This window comes from Oncorhynchus gorbuscha, linkage group LG26 (assembly GCF_021184085.1).
Source record: "Oncorhynchus gorbuscha isolate QuinsamMale2020 ecotype Even-year linkage group LG26, OgorEven_v1.0, whole genome shotgun sequence".
Classification (NCBI taxonomy): Eukaryota; Metazoa; Chordata; class Actinopteri; order Salmoniformes; family Salmonidae; genus Oncorhynchus; species Oncorhynchus gorbuscha.
In genome coordinates this window covers 27563198-27585410 of record NC_060198.1, presented here as the reverse complement: position 1 = coordinate 27585410, position 22213 = coordinate 27563198, and the positions used below count along the sequence as shown (strand labels likewise).

Genomic DNA, 22213 nt, shown 5'->3' with positions numbered 1-22213 from the left:
TTTAAGGACATTTTTAATAAATAAATGCATATAGAGAAGGCAAATTATCTATGTAGAAAATATAGAGTAAATATAGACATTTTATCAAAGTTGCTATTGTTATATTTATCTTGATGAAACTATCTTAGCTGAGGGTAGACTGTTGATGTAGGCTACAGCAGACACACGCTGTACATGGAAAGGAGAAATACTTTGCTTGTTTTTCTCTGTTTGTTTTATTTACAATGGTTTTACTGTGCTTGTTTTTGAACCTACAAAAGAGACAAATGTTGAATCAAAAGTTGGTTGAGTGATTTTTCTTTTTCTTGTTCAAATTTGAACTGAATTACGGAATTGAATTATTGACGTCACACAATAGATGTGGAACAAAAAATGCCTTTCAGATGTAATTATCCAGTATATCCCAAGAGCTGGTCAGTTTCTGGCCTTCTCTGGGCTTACAGTTTCAGCTACATTAATACCATACAATCGTCCACACAATCAGAGCCTCTCAAAAGTCATCGCCGTAGAGACGGGTCATACACTGTACTTGTGGATGACGTGAAATAATAGCCATACAGAACAGGATTGAAGAGGTTTCGATGTAAGATGTCCGCACACGGAATATGACGGTCATATAGGAGGACGTTGTGGTGTGTCCTTGTCTCTCTTTTTCACTCCTCCGTCCATGTGCACAGCCAAGGGAACCATGGATAGACCAGCCCAGACACAGAGCTCAGTCCTGGGTATAATAAGGGATCTGTCCCCTTATAATAGAAAGAGACACCATGGATGAAACAAAGCACTGGGATCACATTCTCTTCAATTGCAGTGTGGTGAAATGTCAATTATCTATCAGTCTACCCGTAAAAGAACGTATGCTGTATGTAATGGCAGGTTATGAAACTACAAGGCAGCCATGTTGACTGAGGCTACTGCCGATGAGGTGGGAGGAGCTGGCGTTTCTCAAAACTGAGTTTCCTGGTATAGGATCTGCATATCACTGATGTCAAAGCACAGCTTTCATTTCCACCCTATTTGAAAAAATTAGTTTTCACAGCAGGCATTCAAACGCTGCAAAGATAATTGCATGAAGGTGAATGGAGGAAGGCGCCTGCCCCCATCCGAGTCCTGCCTGATTAGCTCTGTTTATACCTGGTTCCAACCTGCTGCCTTTGTCCTGATCTTGTTCACATTCTGATTGTGCCCACATTTTTAGACCAGTGTAGACAATTAAAAAGACGCATTGTGATCCGATCTTATAAGTGTAAACGGACAAGATCAGGACGAAGGTTGCATGTTAACAGCAGGTATAAACAGGGCTATTGACAGAGAAAAGGAGTGGCATGCTGAGGATCAACAGTCTGAATGATAATCTGGATTATCTGCACAGTGTTCACACCCAGATGGTTTCAGCGGGCAGAACACCATATCATACTCTGGAGCGGCTCCAGATAATGGAGAGAGATTAGGTTCTGAACAATATCATGGAACGGTACTGGATTCTGGACCACCACCACAGCTCAGCTCTTCACAGCTTTTCTCTGTCCTTCGTGTACAGAGCGGGTCCTGTGTCATGTGGTCTTGTTGTCTGAACAGAAGCCAGAGTCAGTCTCTTGCCATAATGACGCCAATCATCAAAGCCACGTCTGTCTGGAGACTCTTCTGGACTGTAATGAACTGTAACAAGCATACCATAATGATGTGAATTTTGTTCAATCAGCTATTCATTTGTTAGCTTCTCACCCATGTCCTTGTTAATTGGAAGTGGAGCCCATTCTCATAATGTAGTTGGACAGCATTGTTGTTCTCACTACAAGTGTAGGTCCTTATGCCAGATCTCCCCGTGTGGAAACGTTAGGTAAGCAGAAACACACCTCTCCCATTGCCAAAACCAGGGAAGTTCAAGTCAAGTGATCACATCCATGTCTGAAGCCAGTCTCGGGATGACAGAAGAAGCATGGAACCTTGCAAGACCTCTCCACAAACCCATACATATCGACAACACTGATATATTGATCTCTACCTGAATGCTGTGAAGTGACACCCGTTTCTTTTGCTGTGGTGGTCAGTCTGGTTCCTCCTCCCTCTCTGTATCAACCCTACAGGGACACAGTCAGTTCAGTGTGTACGTCAAGTTGTACAGTGCATATCAATACCTGTGACTGCGGTTAGACAGGCAGCTCAATTCTGATATTCTTTGTCACAAATTGGTCTTTTGACCAATCAGATCTCTGAAAAAGATCTGATTGAAAAACTGAATTGGCCTGCCTGTGTAAATGCAGCCCTTTTGTTCCATTTAAAGCCTATGGTACATTACAAAACATGTACGACGATGTAGAAGATATTCTATGAGAGGACATGACCAGTATTTATTGTAGCACCTTTGTCACTGTGTTCACAGTACATTTGATTACAATGATCTTCATGATGTACAATAGGAATTGTAAGGTGGAATAGAGAGTAAGATCATTTGACACGCTATTGAGTCTTTGCTTTAAATGTTTTTTTTTTCCATCTGTATAGATAATGCCGGGTTGGATATGAATGACAGAGAAATAAATGGGAGAGAGAAATAGACAGAGGGAGAAGTTGGATAGTGAAATAAATCGATTAGATCTTTCACTTCCTCAGCCTCACTTTGTATTTTATTGACCTTTAAGTGTCCGTCGATTGACTGGAACCAGACGACTTGTCAACATGTCCCGCTTTCTAATGTCAAAGGTGTTAGATCCTCCACACACACACACACACAGCATATTGCTTTGCAGCATGATCAACTCATATTTTAAACATGATTCAAAATGACATGTGTGTTTACATTCATTAGGTATTGGCCTATAGCAGATTATGTAAACTCGCCCTCTGTGTATTCGGGTGGAAGGAGCTGCACCAACTGCTTTGGGGCCCGGTTAATGTTGATCTGTCACAGAGCATCAAAATCATTATTTCATCAACATTTGACCTTTCCACCAAATCATGGCCATAAATTCATAGCTCTCTTGTGAAGAGGAAATCATCTCTTCTGTGACAGTTTTAGCTTTGCAGCAGGCCACGGCAGCTGCAGCTTTCTGGAGGGATTTTGTATTAAAAAAATGATCTGGCCTTATAACAGGGAACCTGTTTGGAATCTGGGTTGTGTTTGGTCCAGAGGCAAAGGGTCAAAAAAATCATGCCAAATCACAAGTCCATTGTTCAACCTGTGTGCTGTCCTCTATTCAAACCCTTAAATCTCACACTACCTCTTGAAGACAGCGTCGGGAGGGAAAGGCTGCGATTAGAAGGTCACTATAGCAACTGCCAGGGTTGAGATAAATGATCTCCACTGTAAAAAGAAATAGAGGACCAATGGGATTTCTCCCTATGTCCCTGGGGGAAACTAGCTCGATGCTCAGTTGCAGCACTGAGGAAGGATCTTTTCTTTTTTTGCTATGACAGTTAAACAGTATTGGAGTAGAGATAAAAGGACATTACCTCTATGTTTTGTCTTAGTGTCATTGTTACAAATCCCTTTTGCCCCGACAGTCTAGGGGGATGGTAATGAGACTCGTAACATAACTCATGCAAATTATAATAGTGACAAAGTAAAAGTGTGAACGAAATAACCACGACAACTGAAATCTACCATCATACTCAGGGTTTATTAATAAACACACTAATGGGGGGGGGGGGGCAGGAAAAGGGGCTGAGCTGGACCCAAGGAAAGAAATAATAAGTATTCAAAAACACCCCTAAGCTAGACTAACTAACAAAAAAACAGTGGGTGGTCCACCCAGTTCTAACTAGTGTATTTAACAAAGTTTACCTACGGGTAGTGTATGCCCATGGGCGACTTGTCTTGGTTCCCCCTTTTCCCACCAGCAAACAAACAAACTCACAAAAAACAATACTCACAGGTGATGACAAAGTGCTATGGAGGTGCTCAAACAAAAGATAGCTCAATACATAAAGAGAGAGTGAAACAGAGAGTCCTACAGGCATGACATTTACAGAGAGATTGAGCTCAAGAGCAAACTACTGACAGGGTTTTTAAACCAAGGGAAAGGAACTGTGATTGGGTAGGAAACAGGAGGAGGTGTGTCTTCTGATTGATGATTGGTGACTGATTGGGGAGTGATGATTTTCACCTGTGAGGGGAGAAGGAGAGAAAAGAAACACACACACACAGGATACTTGTATCAGTAACAGTCATCCTTGGGGAAATGGTTTTGGCGGTAGTCTAGTTGAAGAGGTGCGTTCATAAATCACAACAGGAACAAGTCACAAATCTACTGCTTCTCTCGCCCCCCTCCGCAGTATTCACAGTGTGTATTTCAAGCCGTGTGGTAAATGTCACATTTTAACAGGAGATCAATATAGAGAGTGAGATGTTTTATGGTTCGTTGCCCTCTGTTAAACGTAGATAAGAAAATATATGAGAGTGTGGAGGGTTATATAGGGTACTGGAGGCTGTTTTGTGTTAAAGTTATTGTACCTTATGTACTGTGTAAGAAGACAAATGTGGGTTGTAATACTATGCTAGTTTATAATGATCCATACATGTGACTCAATAAATGCACAAGTTCTTAGTAAACATCATCAGCACACTGGCTCGTCATTAAAAACAACCTGCTTGTGCTCTGAAGGTGAGTATAGTATCTATTCAGAGACGTTCCACTTGAGGTTTTCTCATTAGCTTACATTAACCTTTCCAGTCAGCTGGCCCGTGTGGAACTGTTGAAAGCTTCATTTGCTCTACATAAACATGTCTGACCTTGTCTCAGTTTATGTAGGGCAGAATTCTCATCACCACAGGGACTTATCCCTACTACAACACTGTTTCAACGTAAAAAAGGGCCACTTAAAATATATATATTTTTTTGTGCCTGAACTATTTAGATGTATAGTTCCAACGGTATAGAATAGATCTTTCAGCAATCTATTCCTCAGAACCAATGCCATTCATTACTGGGGAGAGGAATCTTACCTAACCTGACTTGTCAATGTCAGGTTAAATATAGATTACAAAGAATCTCGCCTGAAGTATCTTACATCAAAGGCAGAGATGAGGCCTTTATAAAGGATTTGTACAGATGTACTCACAGCAATCACCACTAAAGAACAAAAGGCCAATTGCACACAAGGTCCAACCGAAATTTGACTTCTGCTTTTAACCCAACCCCTCCGAGGGACACACATACAGGTTTGTTGGAGAGGTGTTGGGGGCTGCCACACTGAGCAACCAGGGGGCTGTTGTTGTGGGGGGGGGGTTAAGGGCTTTGCTTATGGGCACAACAGAAGGAATCTAGGATTTGATACCAGAAACCCTCCCGTTGCCAGCTCACTTCCCGCACAATTTTTCCCTGTTGGACCAAGGATTTGAACTGGCAACCCTTCAGCTGCTGGCTCACATCTCAAACCAATAGGCTACCTACCAGCAGTGAGAAAAGAAGTTGAATCGTTGGTCATCCAAGCTGCTTTAAAATGTTGCCCTTTGAAAATGCATGAGTTATTCTGTGACACTACTCAGACTTCTCTCTCCTTCTCCACATTTCTGACATGGAGACAGAGTTTGGATGGATTTGAGCAAAGTTCAGAGATCTCTGTAGATCTTTATCCTAGCTCACACGGATGATCTGTGGCGATGGCAGCGCAATGTAGGAATATTTTAATAAAGACATTCAAATGTTTGTATTATGTTTAATTACTTCATAAATCATGCAAATAAAAGATATACACAACAGCCTCAACTTAGATGCAGAGGGAATCTTTTAATTTGTTTACATGGCATGCAAAAGATTATCCAGTCTCCAGAACATTTTAAAAGATGAATACTGTGCTCTATATTGCATCAGTATAAATGCCCCAATAAAAATGAAAATAATATGCACTGCAATTTTACAGACATAAAGATGCAAATTCACAACGTCAAAAACATAATACAAATATAAAGATCTGTGAATAGTCACAAAGCAAAAAACTACATCCAAACTAGGCCACGGCATCTTTCTTGTTCAGTGACACACACATGAAATGTTGCACAATAACTATGGACCCTGATACGGCATTAAAGGGCTTCGGTCAGACAAACAATTTGAAAATGAAATACATTTGCATTTCGTCTGACCAACATAGTATTTAACAGCTCAGTAACAAAGATCAAGGACGCCCCATGGTTTTCAAGGAGAGTAAGGAGTTTCTGATAAAGTACAGATAATTCAGCGTGCTTATTAGGCTGTGGTCAAGAGCTCCATAGATATAACAGTCAGGGCAAGCCTCTTTCGCTCAGTCGCCACATCAGGGCCTGTCCAGCAGGCAGGAAGTTCATCAAACACCCTGCTCACCAAGGGACATCACATAACACTGCTAGTCTGTTACAACAATTTAAATCTTTAGACAATAATGTCATTTTAAAACTCAAAGCGATCTCAAAAGGAAGTAACATGTTTTCTGACATCTCTAAAAGAATAGAGGAATGTTTTTTCAATTCTCCAAAATATGGATTTGTTTCATGTACTGTAACTTAAAATAAAATGCAGATCATCCATGCTAAAATAGTTGCCATATTTCATCTGAGTAGATGGCATGCCAGTAGTGTAACAAATCTCCTGATTAACTAACAGTAATATAATCCCTTATGTATCCTCCATGATACAAACAACCCTCTTGATTATCCATTTGTGTTACTTTTGATGTCATTTACTTGTCATCAAAGATCAGCCTAAATGGTCAAATATGAGTCTAAATATCAGTGAAAATCTCAATGAAACCATTGGTTTCTGATTCAGTCGGTATGCATTCGTTCAGACCTAAAATTGCCTGTATTTGTAATAGGCTAATAATCAGCCTACTGTGTTTCTCCTCTCCTACTCTTTCACTCCCTGTCTCCTGAAATCTTTCTTATTCTTCATCAACCCTCGCTGCCTCCCGCGACCAACCCCCTTCTCCCTCAGCTATCGACAGAGCCACTCCCCTTGTTCTTATTGCGGCTGAGGGGGAAGGATGATTTGCTCTGGGGCTGGGTCATCTTGCTGGCCAGGTGGACAAAAGGCTCGATGAGGGTCCTCCGGTCTGCCACAGACACCTCCCACAGACGCACCTTTTCTGTCTTGGCCCAGTGCTGGGCCACCTCAGAGTCCACGTTCCTCTGCTCCTGCATGTCCAGCTTGTTGCCCAGCACCACTATGGTCACCTGTGGAAAGATCATCTCATCCATTTAGCACAGCCTCACATCACCTGGATATCAGCAAGTGAAGTGTGGTGTGTAGATAAGAACATTAGGACATCTTTTAAAAAAAAATATATTTTACTTTATTATTTTCCCCTAACCCTACCACTGATGGTCTGCAGTCAGAGTTGATAGGACGGCCGTTCATCAGCAGGGTCTGTTTTGTCCTGAAGTCTGCGGTGTTATTCAACTAGCCTACACGACACTGTGCTTTACAACTACCATTGAAATCGATGGAAGTCCTTACCTCTTTCTTATCACGGAAGCGGTCAATGTCTTTCTTGAGGGCCTCCATGCGTTTGAAGGACTCCTTACTGTCGATGCTGTAGACCAGGACAAAACCGTCTGCAAAGGAGAAGTAGTGGCGAGGGAACTCCAGACCATCACGAAGACCCCGGGTGTCGTAGAAGCGCACTTGCTCTCGAGTGCCACGGTCCGTTTCTATGGAGCCAATATAGATATCCTCCAGGGTCTCCATGGGCTCTGAGCCTAGGGGGGGGGGGGGGGGGGGGGGGGGACTTTGAGATATCAATGGGACCAGATGATCTGTGTAGTCAAAACATCAACATTGTCCTTGGTCTACCTATTTCCTACAAATGAATTGTTTACCCGCAATATGATTGGCATACAGCAGTTGCTCCAGGACAGCAGTCTTGCCAACGGCAGCCAGACCACACACCACCACTTTACAACTCTTGCCCATGATGATGATCAGTCTCTTGGCAACTCTGTAATTGAATAACAAGTCAGGTGACAGTCTTGTCTCTGCAGCTAGCATGGAAAAAAAAAGAGACAGACAGACAGACACACAGAAAACATGATATTATCATGACCGTAGCAAAAGTTTGCTAGCTAGCTACATGCTAACGTTTAGCATCTATTTAGTTAGCTAAACGATTATATTTAACTGATAATGGCCGTTGTTATGTTCTTCCAGATAACAACTCAATTCAACATTTGATTTCCTTGCAAACTTTTTACCTTTAAAATGTAACCACCGCTCCCGTAAATTCCAGACGCCACTATCCAAAAATACTTCCTGTTTACAATGCTTACGTAACGTCTCCCTCACTACTTAAAGTAACTGAGACCTCTAGCGTCCGATGGTTGAAATACTTGTTTGAGTCACAACCGCAGAGGATGGAAGACATGAACATGTTTTATTTTAATAGAGCGAGATAGGTTGAATGTTACTCTATTTTTACTGTCAAAAATAGTCTTCCCGACCATACATTGTTTTACCCTGGCTGGGTGTCTGTTTCTGCTCTCTTGCCAATGCCAACTCCTGGTGGGCCAAAAACTATGGGGGAATTAAGGTGAGACTGTACAGCCGATCTGCCAACTTCTGTCTGTAGCTTCCGAAGAGTTTGGGCTACACACTGATATGATGAAGGTGAGTCTCACGAACTCATACGTGTCGGTTGTTTTGATTTAGAACGTAAGCCTCATAAGACTCGCCTGTAGGTAGCCTGGTACCAGTTAATTCAAACATTTTATGGCAGAATGTATGGAAGTCGTATAGTGCCTAAAAAGGTTGCCGGATCTTTCTTATATCTTAAGGACAAGTACTTCAAAACAAACTTCATTTTTGCCTATGCCAAATTCAATGCTGTCAAAAAACATTTTTAGATATATTTTTGATACCTAAATTGGTCCTAAAATTCCAAATCAAATATCTATATCCTTGGTATGACCATCTTGAAACAATTCCATATGATAGCTTAGTAGATGCTGGTGGAACAAAAATATTTTGTTCAGGACTAACTTTCAATGATCGATCGTCTTGTCTGGCTGTCAATCACCCCCCCCCCCCTCTCAGTCCCAGCAAAATGGCGACGGTTGATGACTGCGATGTGACCATGGATCCTGAAATGGAAATACTAAGCGACGAAGAATTGGAGAGGTACGTTGCGGAAAATGTACAACAAATGTTACACATTAGATTTAAGATTGTTCTCGTGCCATTGTCATGTTATTATAATCTTGGTCTGGCTAGTGTTGGTTTGCTTTTGCTTTGTGTCACACGGGAAGTAGGCCTTGCTAACCGGTTAGCTAACTGACGTTATCCATTTTTCCCTTTTTCAAAAATCCATACCAACAAAGATAAAAGTGGACTTCATCTGTTGTTAGTGTTACCTAACCAACAAAGTTAGTCACAGTTTGCATCAACGTGTGTTACGGCTAGCTAACGTTAGTTTGCTATTGTACTAGCTAGTTGGTTAACGTTATTAGCTAGCTATGACGGTCGCAAAGCCTATGGTTAATGTTTTTGTTCTATAATTTTTACCAAATGTATTTCGCCAACTAGTTACTTAGCTAGCTAACGTAGATAACTGTTGTTAGTACTGTCATATTGCCATGTACCTACGCACGAGCCAGAAAAGTCCCCCAAATCTTGCCCCACTCTGCCCACTCGTCCTAGCTGAGTGACGTCATTCCAGAACATTCTCAGGTCTTGATGACCTCAACGAGACAGCTGTAAGTTAGGCTTTGCATGAGGTAACATACTATTGACTGAGATGGTCTTCTTGGTATGCCTGAAGTGTGATCCATATTTTTACTGTAATGTTTTCCGAGGTTGTCAACTAGGCCTAGCCAGATCCATATATAAATGACGTTGGGCCTATCTAATATATTCCCACCCCTAGTAATTGTCATAACTTTTCTCTTAGCAAAAGTCGGGGCCACAAGTTCAACAACCAACAATTTGTTATGATCAGGTGATAATGGTAACTGTCCTGTTTCCTTAAGAACATTAAACATTACAAGGGCAAGGTATTGTCTTGGAAAATTGCCTTTATTTTCAGTTTCGCTTCATTGTCTGCTTTCTTGCTCCGATTGTGATCTGAACTGAAGCATGACGAGATTCCAAGAAAGATATATGGCAGTTGCCCTCTCCCTGGCTTGTCTTGCCATGTGGTTCCTGGTGATCTGCCTCTGTATTTCCCACTGAGCTCACATAGCTGCTCTGTTTGTGAGCTGTACCCAGAAAATACCCACGTGGCCACTACCTCTCAGGTCCTATATTTCCATTGGATGAGACCCCTCACTGCCTGCCGGTATGGCTCTTTCTATGTTTAGATGGTTTTGCGCAGCACCTTCCCCGTCCTCTCCCACCCCCACACCAAGGTTAACTCGTCCAGCCTACATGTTTGGAAACCGCAATAGCTGTGTTCAGGAAGCAATCCGATAGTCTTATCATAGACTTAGATTAGCCCTGGTCTACAACCAGAGTGAATTATTATTTTTAAAGAAGACATTCAATTCTAGTATTGTCCCTTGTCTGTTGTTTTGCTTGTCAGCGGTTACGTATAATATGCAGTATCATGTGATATCCTACCTCCTTGCAGTCTGCGACACGGGCTAGGATGAAGTCATTGATTACTCGCAAATGCACCTTGAGGTGTTCCTCTAAGTCCCTTTTCACATTTACTTGATCTATTTTATGTATCTGTGGATGATACAGTACGACCTGTTAGCGATGGGCATTTGACCTTTTTTGACCGAGTACTCGCGGTATATATTTTTTCAGAGTATGCTAATCCTAACCGCACAATTTGCCTCATATTGTTGTAATTATTATTCAGTCAAAATAGTGACATTTATGATTTCTTGAATCTGTAATATCAACTGGTTATATATTGTGGAACTCCATCTTCATAAAGGTAGTAACCTCAGCGGTGTGGCGCTTGCGTGTAGAAGCCTATGGCTATGCAATGGCATAGCCTTGTTTTGATCATTTAGAAGACAAGACACTTTCCTGAGCCCTTATCACAGTCAAGACACCTATTTTTATAATAAAAAAACATGATGTAATAGAACAGAATAAAATGGAACAGAATAATGCAAAGTGGAACCGTTATTCTCAGTGATAATTTGAAACTGGGCTCAGTTTGGCAAGTTGAGAAACATATTTTGGCTTGTAACCCTGAATTATTGTCTACTTTTTAGTTTATTATGCCTGTTCCTTGGAATTTTCTAAATGGATGAACAATTCTACATTGAACCCTGCATGTGGATGGATTATGGCCCGGGCATCTGTTTGCTGAGTAGGCTTAATGATTATGATTTTTTTTTTTTTTTTTAAAGCTCTTTCTCTTAAACAAATTAATGGTTTTGCATATTTTCAGTGTGGAACCTGTCTATGTTTAGGGGGGGGGGTGTAATAGCCTAACCACTTCTAATTGCAATGTAGGGTCCTTCTGTAGCTCAGTTGGTAGAGCATGGTGCTTGTAACGCCAGGGTAGTGGGTTCGATTCCCGGGACCACCCATACGTAGAATGTATGCACACATGACTGTAAGTCGCTTTGGATAAAAGCGTCTGCTAAATGGCATCTATCTATCTATCTATCTATCTATCTATCTATCTATCTATCTATCTATCTATCTATCTATAGGGTCGTCACTAATGTTAGTTACCACAGGCACAAAGTCAAACCCTGCCACTTTCAACAATTCTGCTTCTTAAAATCAGATTTTAACCCTAACCCTTAACCACAGTTTTCTTTTAGGGAGTCACTCAGCTTTAAAATTGCATATAGATTGTAACTTCCATGAATGTAATTGTCTGTATCATTTCCAGTCCCCCATATATTTTTTGTAAATATATCTATCCTTTTCAACTATATTTTACGTTATTATTTTCTCCTACCCCTACCATTTTGGTACACCAGAATCACATTAATTTCCAATGAAACGTTGCGTTTGCCTAGCAGCGTTGCAGTGTGTTCGGTGTGGTGCATATGTTGGATTTATTTAATTTGTGTCAAACTGTATGCTTAGACGGCTTGACAGAAATGGTAGCAGAAGGTGAATGTTGAACTTTTGTTGCACACATATCCTGATGCTGCGTACCATTTTGCGCAATGACGCTGTCGGTGTGTTCGAAGCGTTAGGCTTCTACTTCCAGCTTACACTTTGTATTTTACAATAGTTATCTTTTGTTTGTTTTTAATCACATCCTTCAGCTACCCTCAGCCGCTCCCATCTATCTCTAAAGATCACCCAGTTTTGATTTCTGTTTGCCATATATTTATAACTGCTGTTTCAAAATAATTCTGAACCTATATACATTTTACGGACATTATATTTTAGTGTAATCTTGTTTTTTAGCTCCACCCTTCAGCTCTAATCAACCCCTCCCATCTGTCTCTTCACACCATCCATTTTTATTTCTATTTGCCATATATTTATCAACTGTGATGTTTCGCAGAAGTTCTGAAACCTTTCTGTTCTCAGTTTCTACAGATTGTAAATTATTATTATTATTTTTTTCCTAAAAGTATTATTGATTGTTGCCACCCCTATTACTAGCCTGTTCAACCTCTTTCACGTCTTCTGAGATTCCCAAAGATTGGAAAGCAGCTGCGGTCATCCCCCTCTTCAAAGGGGGGGACACTCTTGACCCAAACTGCTACAGACCTATATCTATCCTACCATGCCTTTCTAAGGTCTTCGAAAGCCAAGTCAACAAACAGATTACCGACCATTTCGAATCTCACCATACCTTCTCTGCTATGCAATCTGGTTTCAGAGCTGGTCATGGGTGCACCTCAGCCACGCTCAAGGTCCTAAACAATATCTTAACCGCCATCGATAAGAAACATTACTGTGCAGCCGTATTCATTGATCTGGCCAAAGCTTTCGACTCTGTCAACCACCACATCCTCATCGGCAGACTCGACAGCCTTGGTTTCTCAAATGATTACCTCGCCTGGTTCACCAACTACTTCTCTGATAGAGTTCAGTGTGTCAAATCGGAGGGTCTGCTGTCCGGACCTCTGGCAGTCTCTATGGGGGTGCCACAGGGTTCAATTCTTGGACCGACTCTCTTCTCTGTATACATCAATGAGGTCGCTCTTGCTGCTGGTGAGTCCCTGATCCACCTCTACGCAGACGACACCATTCTGTATACTTCTGGCCCTTCTTTGGACACTGTGTTAACAACCCTCCAGGCAAGCTTCAATGCCATACAACTCTCATTCCGTGGCTTCCAATTGCTCTTAAATACAAGTAAAACTAAATGCATGCTCTTCAACCGATTGCTACCTGCACCTACCCGCCTGTCCAACATCACTATGGACGGCTCTGACTTAGAATACGTGGACAACTACAAATACTTAGGTGTCTGGTTAGACTGTAAACTCTCCTTCCAGACCCATATCAAACATCTCTAATCCAAAGTTAAATCTAGAATTGGCTTCCTATTTCGCAACAAAGCATCCTTCACTCATGCTTCCAAACATACCCTTGTAAAACTGACCATCCTACCAATCCTCGACTTTGGCGATGTCATTTACAAAATAGCCTCCAATACCCTACTCAACAAATTGGATGCAGTCTATCACAGTGCAATCCGTTTTGTCACCAAAGCCCCATAAACTACCCACCATTGCGACCTGTACGCTCTCGTTGGCTGGCCCTCGCATCATACTCGTCGCCTAACCCACTGGCTCCATGTCATCTACAAGACCCTGCTAGGTAAAGTCCCCCCTTATCTCAGCTCGCTGGTCACCATAGCATCTCCCACCTGTAGCACACGCTCAGGTATATCTCTCTAGTCACCCCCAAAACCAATTCTTTCTTTGGCCGCCTCTCCTTCCAGTTCTCTGCTGCCAATGACTGGAACGAACTACAAAAATCTCTGAAACTGGAAACACTTATCTCCCTCACTAGCTTTAAGCACCAACTGTCAGAGCATCTTACAGATTACTGCACCTGTACATAGCCCACCTATAATTTAGCCCAAACAACTACCTCTTTCCCAACTGTATTTAATTAATTAATTAATTTTGCTCCTTTGCGCCCCATTATTTTTATTTCTACTTTGCACATTCTTCCATTGCAAAACTACCATTCCAGTGTTTTACTTGCTATATTGTATTTACTTTGCCACCATGGCCTTTTTTTGCCTTTACCTCCCTTCTCACCTAATTTGCTCACATTGTATATAGACTTGTTTATACTGTATTATTGACTATGTTTGTTTCACTCCATGTGTAACTCTGTGTCGTTGTATCTGTCGAACTGCTTTGCTTTATCTTGGCCAGGTCGCAATTGTAAATGAGAACTTGTTCTCAACTTGCCTACCTGGTTAAATAAAGGTGAAATAAAAAATAGATTGACTTCAAATTACCCGGTAGTGCTATTTGCAGAGTTAGCTCCGGGTAAATGGTGCAATTCTTCAGCCATGCCTGGACCTGCGACCAAAAACAAGCTACATGTGGACAGTACTAATACAAATTATCTAATGATTCTTTCTCTTCGATGTGAAATTTGCACAGCTGAGATGGTTGTTTTATATATATATTAGGTTGCAATACATTTTTATAATAATTTTAATGAAAACATTCTAAGTTTTGAATTAGACATAATTTTGTGTATCAGTTCATACACAATGTGACATGGAATTGGTACATAAAATCTTTTCCCAACTATTTTGCAATCTCGGGCCAAAAGACAAGTACCTTATTTTTCCTCCTTCCACTTGCCTCTTCAGTTTTTTGCGGTAAGGCCTCAAGTAGTTGGTTGTAATTTTGGGTAGAGCAGATGTTTAATTATTTTTGCTAGCTGCATGTGTGACAACTTCACCACTACTATTTATGATATAATTTACAAGAATTATACTTTTTTTTTAAACATTGTTTATTTTTTTATCAATTAGTATATTTTAGTTTAACCATATTTGTTCTGTCTTTTCTGGTGGATTAAACTGAAATTGCAAACAACTTTCTATGGATTGTTTTAAAAATAGCAATATTTTGGAGTTCATTTCATTTTCAAATAACCAAAAGTGAGAGTAAAGGGGAAAAGGCCACACTGTTCACAGTATGCCTAACCTTAAATTAAGACCAAATAACTATTAAAAAAATATATAAATTGCATTTTTTAATGAATTTTTACAATATAGCCAATTTCAGAAAATTATGCAATTATTCCTAAACGCGCGTGTAGATTGAGAGGTCGGAACGCGTGGAGGGGACAGGGACGTTAGGGAGCAGAACTGTGTGATGGTTGGTTTCTTTTTTGTTGTGTCCCGCAAATGCACATGTACAAATGGAACACTAGAGTCAAAGCAAATTGAATGTTATCTTCAAGATGAAATTGACCAAATAGTTTAACAGTATTGGAAAAAAATGTGATCTCTGGTTAAAGATGGAGTTTTGACATCGGTTTGAGTACTCAATTAGTCATGCACATCCCGTCATTATGCAGTTTTACTCAGAACTCTCTCTTGGGTAATGTCAATAAATGGCCTCGTTCTCAAGCAATTTCTGTCTTTTTTTTATTCATCCAGGGAAGCGGAGAGCTTCAAGGAGCAAGGTAATGCATACTACATCAAGAAAGATTACTCTGAAGCATTCAACTATTACACCAAAGCCATAGGTAAGAATTCCATCAGTGATATCAACTGCAAAGGATATCCTCTTTATAGAGGGGGAACATCTTTGTTTTCTGTGGGTGAGAGGATCATCTATTCTTGTTAACGACTGTGAGTGACTTTTCTTCTTTTTACTGTGTTCTCGACAGACATGTGTCCTAAAAATGCCAGTTACTATGGAAACCGGGCGGCCACACTGATGATGCTGAGCCGGCACAGAGAGGCGCTGGAGGACTCCCAGCAGGCAGTGCGGCTCGACGATACTTTCATGAAGGTAGGGTCCGCCACCAGGCGTAGCAAGCCTTGAATACCCAGCTACCTCCTAGGCAGACAAGTTAGTCAGACCTTCCTGTTTGTCTCATCTCATAATACGTAAATATGTCTGGCAGTTGGATGAGTACAACGGTAAGGTAATGGAAAGATGAGTCATGGTTTGTGGGTTGGTCTCCTCCCTGCCTGAGGCAGTGTTTCTGCCTGTTAACTGTGAGTCAACTCTCCCACAGGGTCATCTACGGGAGGGGAAGTGCCACTTGTCCCTGGGCAACGCCATGGCAGCCAGCCGCTGTTTCCACAGGGTTCTAGAACTGGAGCCTGACAACAGCCAGGCACAGCAGGAGGTGGGTCAGACAGACAGTCTGTTTGGCAGACTAGGTCCTAACGGCAATGCATTGTAAAGAGCTAATTGCTCTACAGTAATTGAAATCCTTTGTTAATTGTGACCGATATTCCATGAGTTTTGTTTTCCTCAATCTAAGCATCAGCCAGCGTAGCGGCTTCCTTACATAAAAGCATATGTTTTAATCTATTTTCAGGTAAAGAATGCAGATTCTGTCCAGGAGTATGAAAAGATGGCTGAACTAGGATTTGAAAAGCATGACTTCAGGATGGTAGGCTGTTGGCTGCATGTTGTCTTTCTATCAAGCAAATTGTTATTCTTATTTGGGGGAATGGGCAGATTGGTGCTAGATTTGATATGACAATGTTTCTCTCTCTGGACTGTGCAGGTTGTGTTCTGCATGGACCGTGCCTTGGAGTCGGCCTCAGCCTGCCATCGGTTCAAGGTGCTGAAAGCAGAGTGTCTGGCCATGCTGGGGCGTTACCCAGAGGCCCAGTCAGTAGCCAGGTAAACAAGACATTGTTGGAGCCTGGAAAACCATTACATGAAGGCAATTTCCTTTGCTGATGCACACCATTGGAAATGTATCTTGTCATGTAAGAATTGTTTCTTTGTCTTTCTGTCTCAGTGATATCCTGCGGATGGACGCTACTAATGGCGATGCCCTGTACGTCCGTGGTCTCTGTCTGTACTATGAGGACTGTATTGACAAGGCCGTCCAGTTCTTTGTCCAGGCCCTGCGCATGGCCCCTGACCATGAGAAGGCTCGCTTGGCCTGCAGAGTGAGTCCTCCATCCACCTTCCACCAGGACTCTAGCCCTGCAATTAGGCTCAACTAACCTGCCTAATAATTATGCGAATGTGGACAAATTGCCTCCAACCTTTTGTAAGAGGTAGCCACAGAACACTATAGCCAGTTCTGTCTCCACTACTAGCTTGCTGGCGACACACCTTAATTTTGCAGAGGTTGCTAAGTGCTCTCTCTTTTCCATCCAGAATGCCAAAGCACTCAAAGCCAAGAAGGAGGATGGGAACAAGGCCTTCAAGGACGGGAACTATGATGCGGCCTACGAGCTGTACTCTGAAGCCCTGACCATAGACCCCAACAACATCAAAACCAATGCTAAGCTCTTCTGTAACAGGGGCACCGTGGGATCTAAGGTGAGGCTCAAACACACAGCACCGGGAGGAGAACCCCCTCATCTGCCATACCATGTTATCTCGTCTTATGCAGCCAAATGCAGTTTCTGCCATTTGGGTCCCCAGTTAGATTCGGCCTGTTATTATTATCATCATCTTAGTCTTCATTGGAAGGCTCTCCGTTTGTTTGCAAATGAGGTATTGCTGTTTTCAATTACACAGTTGTTGTTTTTCCTTTTCAGCCAGGCAGCTGATATTTGATACCCGTAGGTCCCTATAAAATCTGTGCATTTTTTGTTGTCTGAATCTGTTTCAGGTTTTTGCTCTCCAAATCACACTTTTGATATAACATCCACATTTTAATTTATTTTTGTCCACAAGCACAGCAGGAGACCACTTTTGAGGTCTGTGAAAAATGTAAGAAATGTGGGGTTTTAGGTGTACTTACCCTTTTAATTCAACTGTGCACCAGCTTGGGAACTTTTTTTGGTTATGATGTTTCTGTAGTGCTCATGTCATTTCAGAGTTTGTAAAACAAATGGCCACTGGATTGATAATCCATGATATCATTCTGCCAGGTAGGCAGTCATAGGCTACTTTGTGTTTTAATATTTCATTGTACGTTTTTGGGAAAGCCTTTCCATCTCGCATAAGGTGGTTGTCATGACATTAGCATCACTAACGGCTACACAGAGTGGTAGACAAGCATGCACACCCACGGGCATTCCTGAGCCGTCGCCGCTTCAGAAAGTTCAAGGAAAATGTGAATCACTGATGCATGTCTTGTAATAATCTTGGACAAATTAATGCAGTTTCTAAGAAGTTCAAAACATTTAGTTGATTTCCTACTAAGTAAAATATGTTTTTTAATGTTGAATTTCTTTTATGTCTGGATCCTATGATTCCATCCCAATTCCCTGCAAAACAGATTTTAAAGGGCCTTATACCGTTTTAACTCTGCTCAAAATGTCTCCTGGCAGCATGTAGCTGTTAGATTGTAAATCCTCCAGTAAGTCACTCATATGGACCAATGAAGGCACCCGCATACTCTCTCGCTCACACGTGCACTCACACTCACCCGTGCACAGATGCGTGCCACAAACTCTCACACAGCTCTCATACAGCGAGGCCCCTCTTACCGTGTGTATTTTTAGCTGTGCTCCGCATTTTGCTTAATTTTCTCTATCTAGAACTAGGCCAGCACTTCTTCTCTTTTTCTTCTTCTGTCGCATGCTTCCTTGCACATTCCCCAGTCCCCTTACTCTTTTTCTCTTTTATTTCTGCCCCCCCCCCCTTCAAAGCTGAAAAAAATAGACCAGGCCATTGAAGACTGCACAAAGGCAGTTAAACTGGATGAGACCTACATCAAGGCCTATTTACGGCGAGCACAGTGGTACGTCAATCAACCTTAGTTTCCTAGCAATATGTCCGTGGTAGTGGTTCGGGAGCATGCAAGAATGTGGATATTCATCGGATATGGTTATGATCTTTCAAGCTTGTTTCTATACATCTGTGTTCAGTTACATGGACAAGGAGGAGTACGATGAGGCTGTGAGGGATTATGAGAAGGTCTACCAGACAGAGAAAACAAAAGGTATGTCTGTGTCTCATTGGTGTGACTCGACCACCCCTCTCTCCATCCCAGCCTACCATGCTACACCTCTGTCTGGGTTCTGTTGCTTCACAATCCTGCCCCCCCCCTGTTATGACGCAGTGTCTCATGTCGGTCTCTGAGGGGTGGAATTACTGTATAGCTCCTCCTGCTGTTATGGTGCCCTAACTGCTCTTTGTTATTAATACTATCTTTGTTGTCTCACTCTTAACTCCTTTCCTTAGAACACAAGCACCTCCTGAAGAATGCACAGTTGGAGCTGAAGAAGAGCAAGCGGAAAGATTACTACAAGGTGCTAGGCGTGGACAAGAACGCCACAGAGGACGAGATCAAGAAGGCTTACCGTAAACGGGCCCTCATGCACCATCCAGGTAGCTAAGAGAGGCCATTTCTCAGTTCAACTATCCAGTCTATTTTACTGACATAAAAAAAGCAGTGTCAGAAGACTTATTTCAATGCAAAGGTGAAACAAAACATTTAACTTAGCCGCTCCTGTACCTCCTCTCATTTCCCCCTGACTGACGGCCCTGGTTTCTCTCTCTCAGACCGTCACAGCTCGGCCAGTGCTGAGGTTCAGAAGGAAGAGGAGAAGAAGTTTAAGGAGGTGGGCGAGGCGTTCACTGTGCTGTCTGACCCTAAGAAGAAATCCCGCTATGACAGTGGTCACGATATGGAGGACGACACAGGCAACATGGGAGGTGAGGGCTGGAGATCAGCAGGGGAACCCGTTTCAAGGGAGGATGGGCGGTGTAGGGGTTGAAACTGCCGTGTCTGTTTGTGAAAAATAACAAACGGTCTCTCATACCCTCGGGACATCATTTCACACACAATAGAATAGCAGAATATCTACTGCCATTATTTTTTTTTACTGTGATGCTGGCTGCTCCTCTGCTCTGTTTCATCAACAAAACAATAAAGGTACTGTGGCGAAAAGTGCCGCTCCCCCCCTTTACGTATTTCAGCTTTAACAGGGACTAAATTACTGTTACTTGACTTGATTTAAACACCAACTGGGTTCAGCCATTTGTATTTCAGAGCTGTAAATGGGTGTTTATCACGTTAATTTTACACGGTTACACAATGAATTTGTGGTGAGTTTGTACTGGCTGCTTCCCTCAGCTGTGATGTTGATCCTCGTAATGTGTTTCTGTCCCCAGCAGATTTTGACGCCAACAACATTTTCAAGGCATTCTTTGGTGGCGGAGGCGGCCAGGGCTATAGTTTCGAAGCTAATCAATGTATGTATACAAACAGCTGTAGGAAACGGTGTTTAAAAAAAAATATAGAATTAAAAAAATAATAATAATAATACAATTCAGCATATTTCAGATTCTGTTGAATAATTTACACTTTTGTTTTATAGCATCCGGACCAGGAAATTTCTTCTTCCAGTTTGGTTAATTAGAGGATCCTAGTACTTATACAGTAGCTCAATCATGGACTCTATTCAAATGGATTCACCCCCCCCAACTCCACCCTCATTTTTAATTTGTCTGGCTGTACCTCAGTTGGACTCTGTCATATCACATCATGCAACAAACAAATGATGCAAGCATCCATTGAAGACTAATACTATTTTGATATTTGGTTTCATTTGGTCAAACAATAACGTTGTTTTTATACAAATTGAATTTCAATGTTGGCCCAAAAAAGTATGACTCATAATGGAACTTTTAAACGGGACTGTGCAGATATCTGTGGCCTTCTGAAGGCTTGGGCCAAGATGTGACTTCAAGATGGGGAAATCTGAGACAAACCTCCTTAAACCGCCTACACTTGACCTACTGTCCAAGCAGTATTCAAAGCATGCATATCTTGCCCAGTATTTAATGGTGCAAAATACCATGGGCAACTGAACAACTTGCATGTTGTGTGGCAGCCTACTTTATACCCAACAACCAAAAGATGACTTAGCAGCTGTGGATGATTGCTTAATGAAAGTGGTCTCCATTTCATCTTATATGAACAGTGAATTATTTTCCATAACAGCCTGGGGTAAATAGAGTTAAATCCATAAACTACTGCTTAAGTACAGTCAGAAGATGGCTGTGCTGGTGTACTATGCCAGGCCTGTTGCCATGTTGTGGTCAGCTTCCTCACCACAGGTTTTATGTTTGATGTTGCCATTCACCGGTTGCTACATTGTACATTTTACTGGAATGTAAAGTGTTTATTTGTGTTGATAGTTTGACTGTTTTCTTTTTTTTTTTAATGTATATTTATTGTAAATTGGCTGTCTCAGAGCCACTACCAGGAGATGAGGATGCTCCTCTATTGTGGAAAAGACTGAAAAGGGGCACCAACGAACAACATCCTTTTGGCACAAACTCAGGAAATGAATTTGGTTGTACTTGCCATTTTATAAGATACTGTGTAGACGTCTATATATTTAACTGGCTGTGTATGCTGAATGTGAGCAACCGCTCAGTCAACACCATCTCACTTACAGCACACTATGTATACAGTCTATGATTGGGGTTATCAAGAACGTGTCTAGGTAAACTGTCAAATGAGTTAACATCTTATTTTGCCCATGCTGTTTAAAAGTATTCCCTAGTATAATGTAGGTTGCCTATGGGCTATGCCCCTAGCAGTATTAAACTATTCAGGCCCGGGTTCCTCTGCCCTCTGTAAATTATGCAGCTTAATATAAGAGCTTATACAATTGCTATGACATTAGAGGTTCTTTTTCAAATTTGATTTAAGATCTCTTGGTGCACTTTTAAGAGGAAGGCATCCCCATCCTGGACTTGCTCTCAAGAAGCCCTCAACAGTCTTGACTATGGAGTCTTTATCCAACAGCCATGTAAATAAAGCAGGCCTCTTGTTTCCCCCTTCAAATGTGCCGTTTTGTCAATGTTTGTATTTGGTATTTATTTGATTTCCTCTGGCCTTATTCTTTTCGGGGTGTACCCGAAGCTCAAAGAAAGTACTAAAAACTAAATATTTTAGGATCTAAGACAGACTAATTGTTTGGTGTTTTGGGGAGATGGTTGGTGGTGAATGAGTAAAAAAATGAATATTATTTAACTGTTCGGAGGTAATAAGATTAAAGTAATTCACATTCACCACCTTTTTCATCTGTTTCTAGTCCAGACAGGGCTGCTCTAAATTACCGGACAGTTTCCACTAAATAGCACCGCCACAAAGTCAGAATTATCTATCATAAAAATTCATGAACACATACATTGGCTTTTAAAAAAAATATATATATATATATATATATATATATAAATGAGCGGGTTTTGTGGCTGTGGTAACTAGTGACGACATAGAAA

At 41.6% G+C, this 22213-nt stretch overlaps 2 protein-coding genes across 6 annotated transcripts; one reads left to right on the top strand and one right to left on the bottom strand.

Annotated features, from left to right (window-relative positions):
* Positions 1-5709: 5709 nt before the first annotated feature.
* On the bottom strand, positions 5710-9640 carry LOC124015320 (NF-kappa-B inhibitor-interacting Ras-like protein 2). 4 transcript variants are annotated; one of them, XM_046330488.1, is made up of 4 exons: positions 9551-9640; positions 7796-7914; positions 7434-7675; positions 5710-7150 (listed from the first exon to the last, which is right to left on the bottom strand). In XM_046330488.1, the coding sequence occupies exons 2-4, from the start codon at positions 7887-7889 to the stop codon at positions 6908-6910; spliced, it is 579 nt and encodes a 192-aa protein (XP_046186444.1). In that variant the 5' UTR covers positions 7890-7914; positions 9551-9640; the 3' UTR covers positions 5710-6907. The 4 variants fall into 4 exon arrangements, with proteins under 4 accessions (XP_046186444.1, XP_046186445.1, XP_046186442.1 ...); XM_046330489.1 differs by having other exon boundaries at positions 9555-9573; XM_046330486.1 differs by lacking the exon at positions 9551-9640 and adding an exon at positions 8168-8272.
* Positions 8305-21776, top strand: LOC124015319 (dnaJ homolog subfamily C member 7-like). Of its 2 annotated transcripts, XM_046330485.1 has the most exons (15): positions 8305-8579; positions 9006-9089; positions 15484-15572; positions 15717-15841; positions 16071-16184; positions 16380-16454; positions 16572-16690; positions 16812-16965; positions 17180-17344; positions 18625-18716; positions 18844-18917; positions 19160-19306; positions 19481-19633; positions 20093-20173; positions 20299-21776. In XM_046330485.1, exons 2-15 carry the CDS (start codon positions 9016-9018, stop codon positions 20334-20336), a joined length of 1500 nt encoding a protein of 499 aa, XP_046186441.1. In that variant the 5' UTR covers positions 8305-8579; positions 9006-9015; the 3' UTR covers positions 20337-21776. The 2 variants fall into 2 exon arrangements, with proteins under 2 accessions (XP_046186441.1, XP_046186440.1); XM_046330484.1 differs by lacking the exon at positions 8305-8579 and having other exon boundaries at positions 20096-20173.
* Positions 21777-22213: the final 437 nt, after the last annotated feature.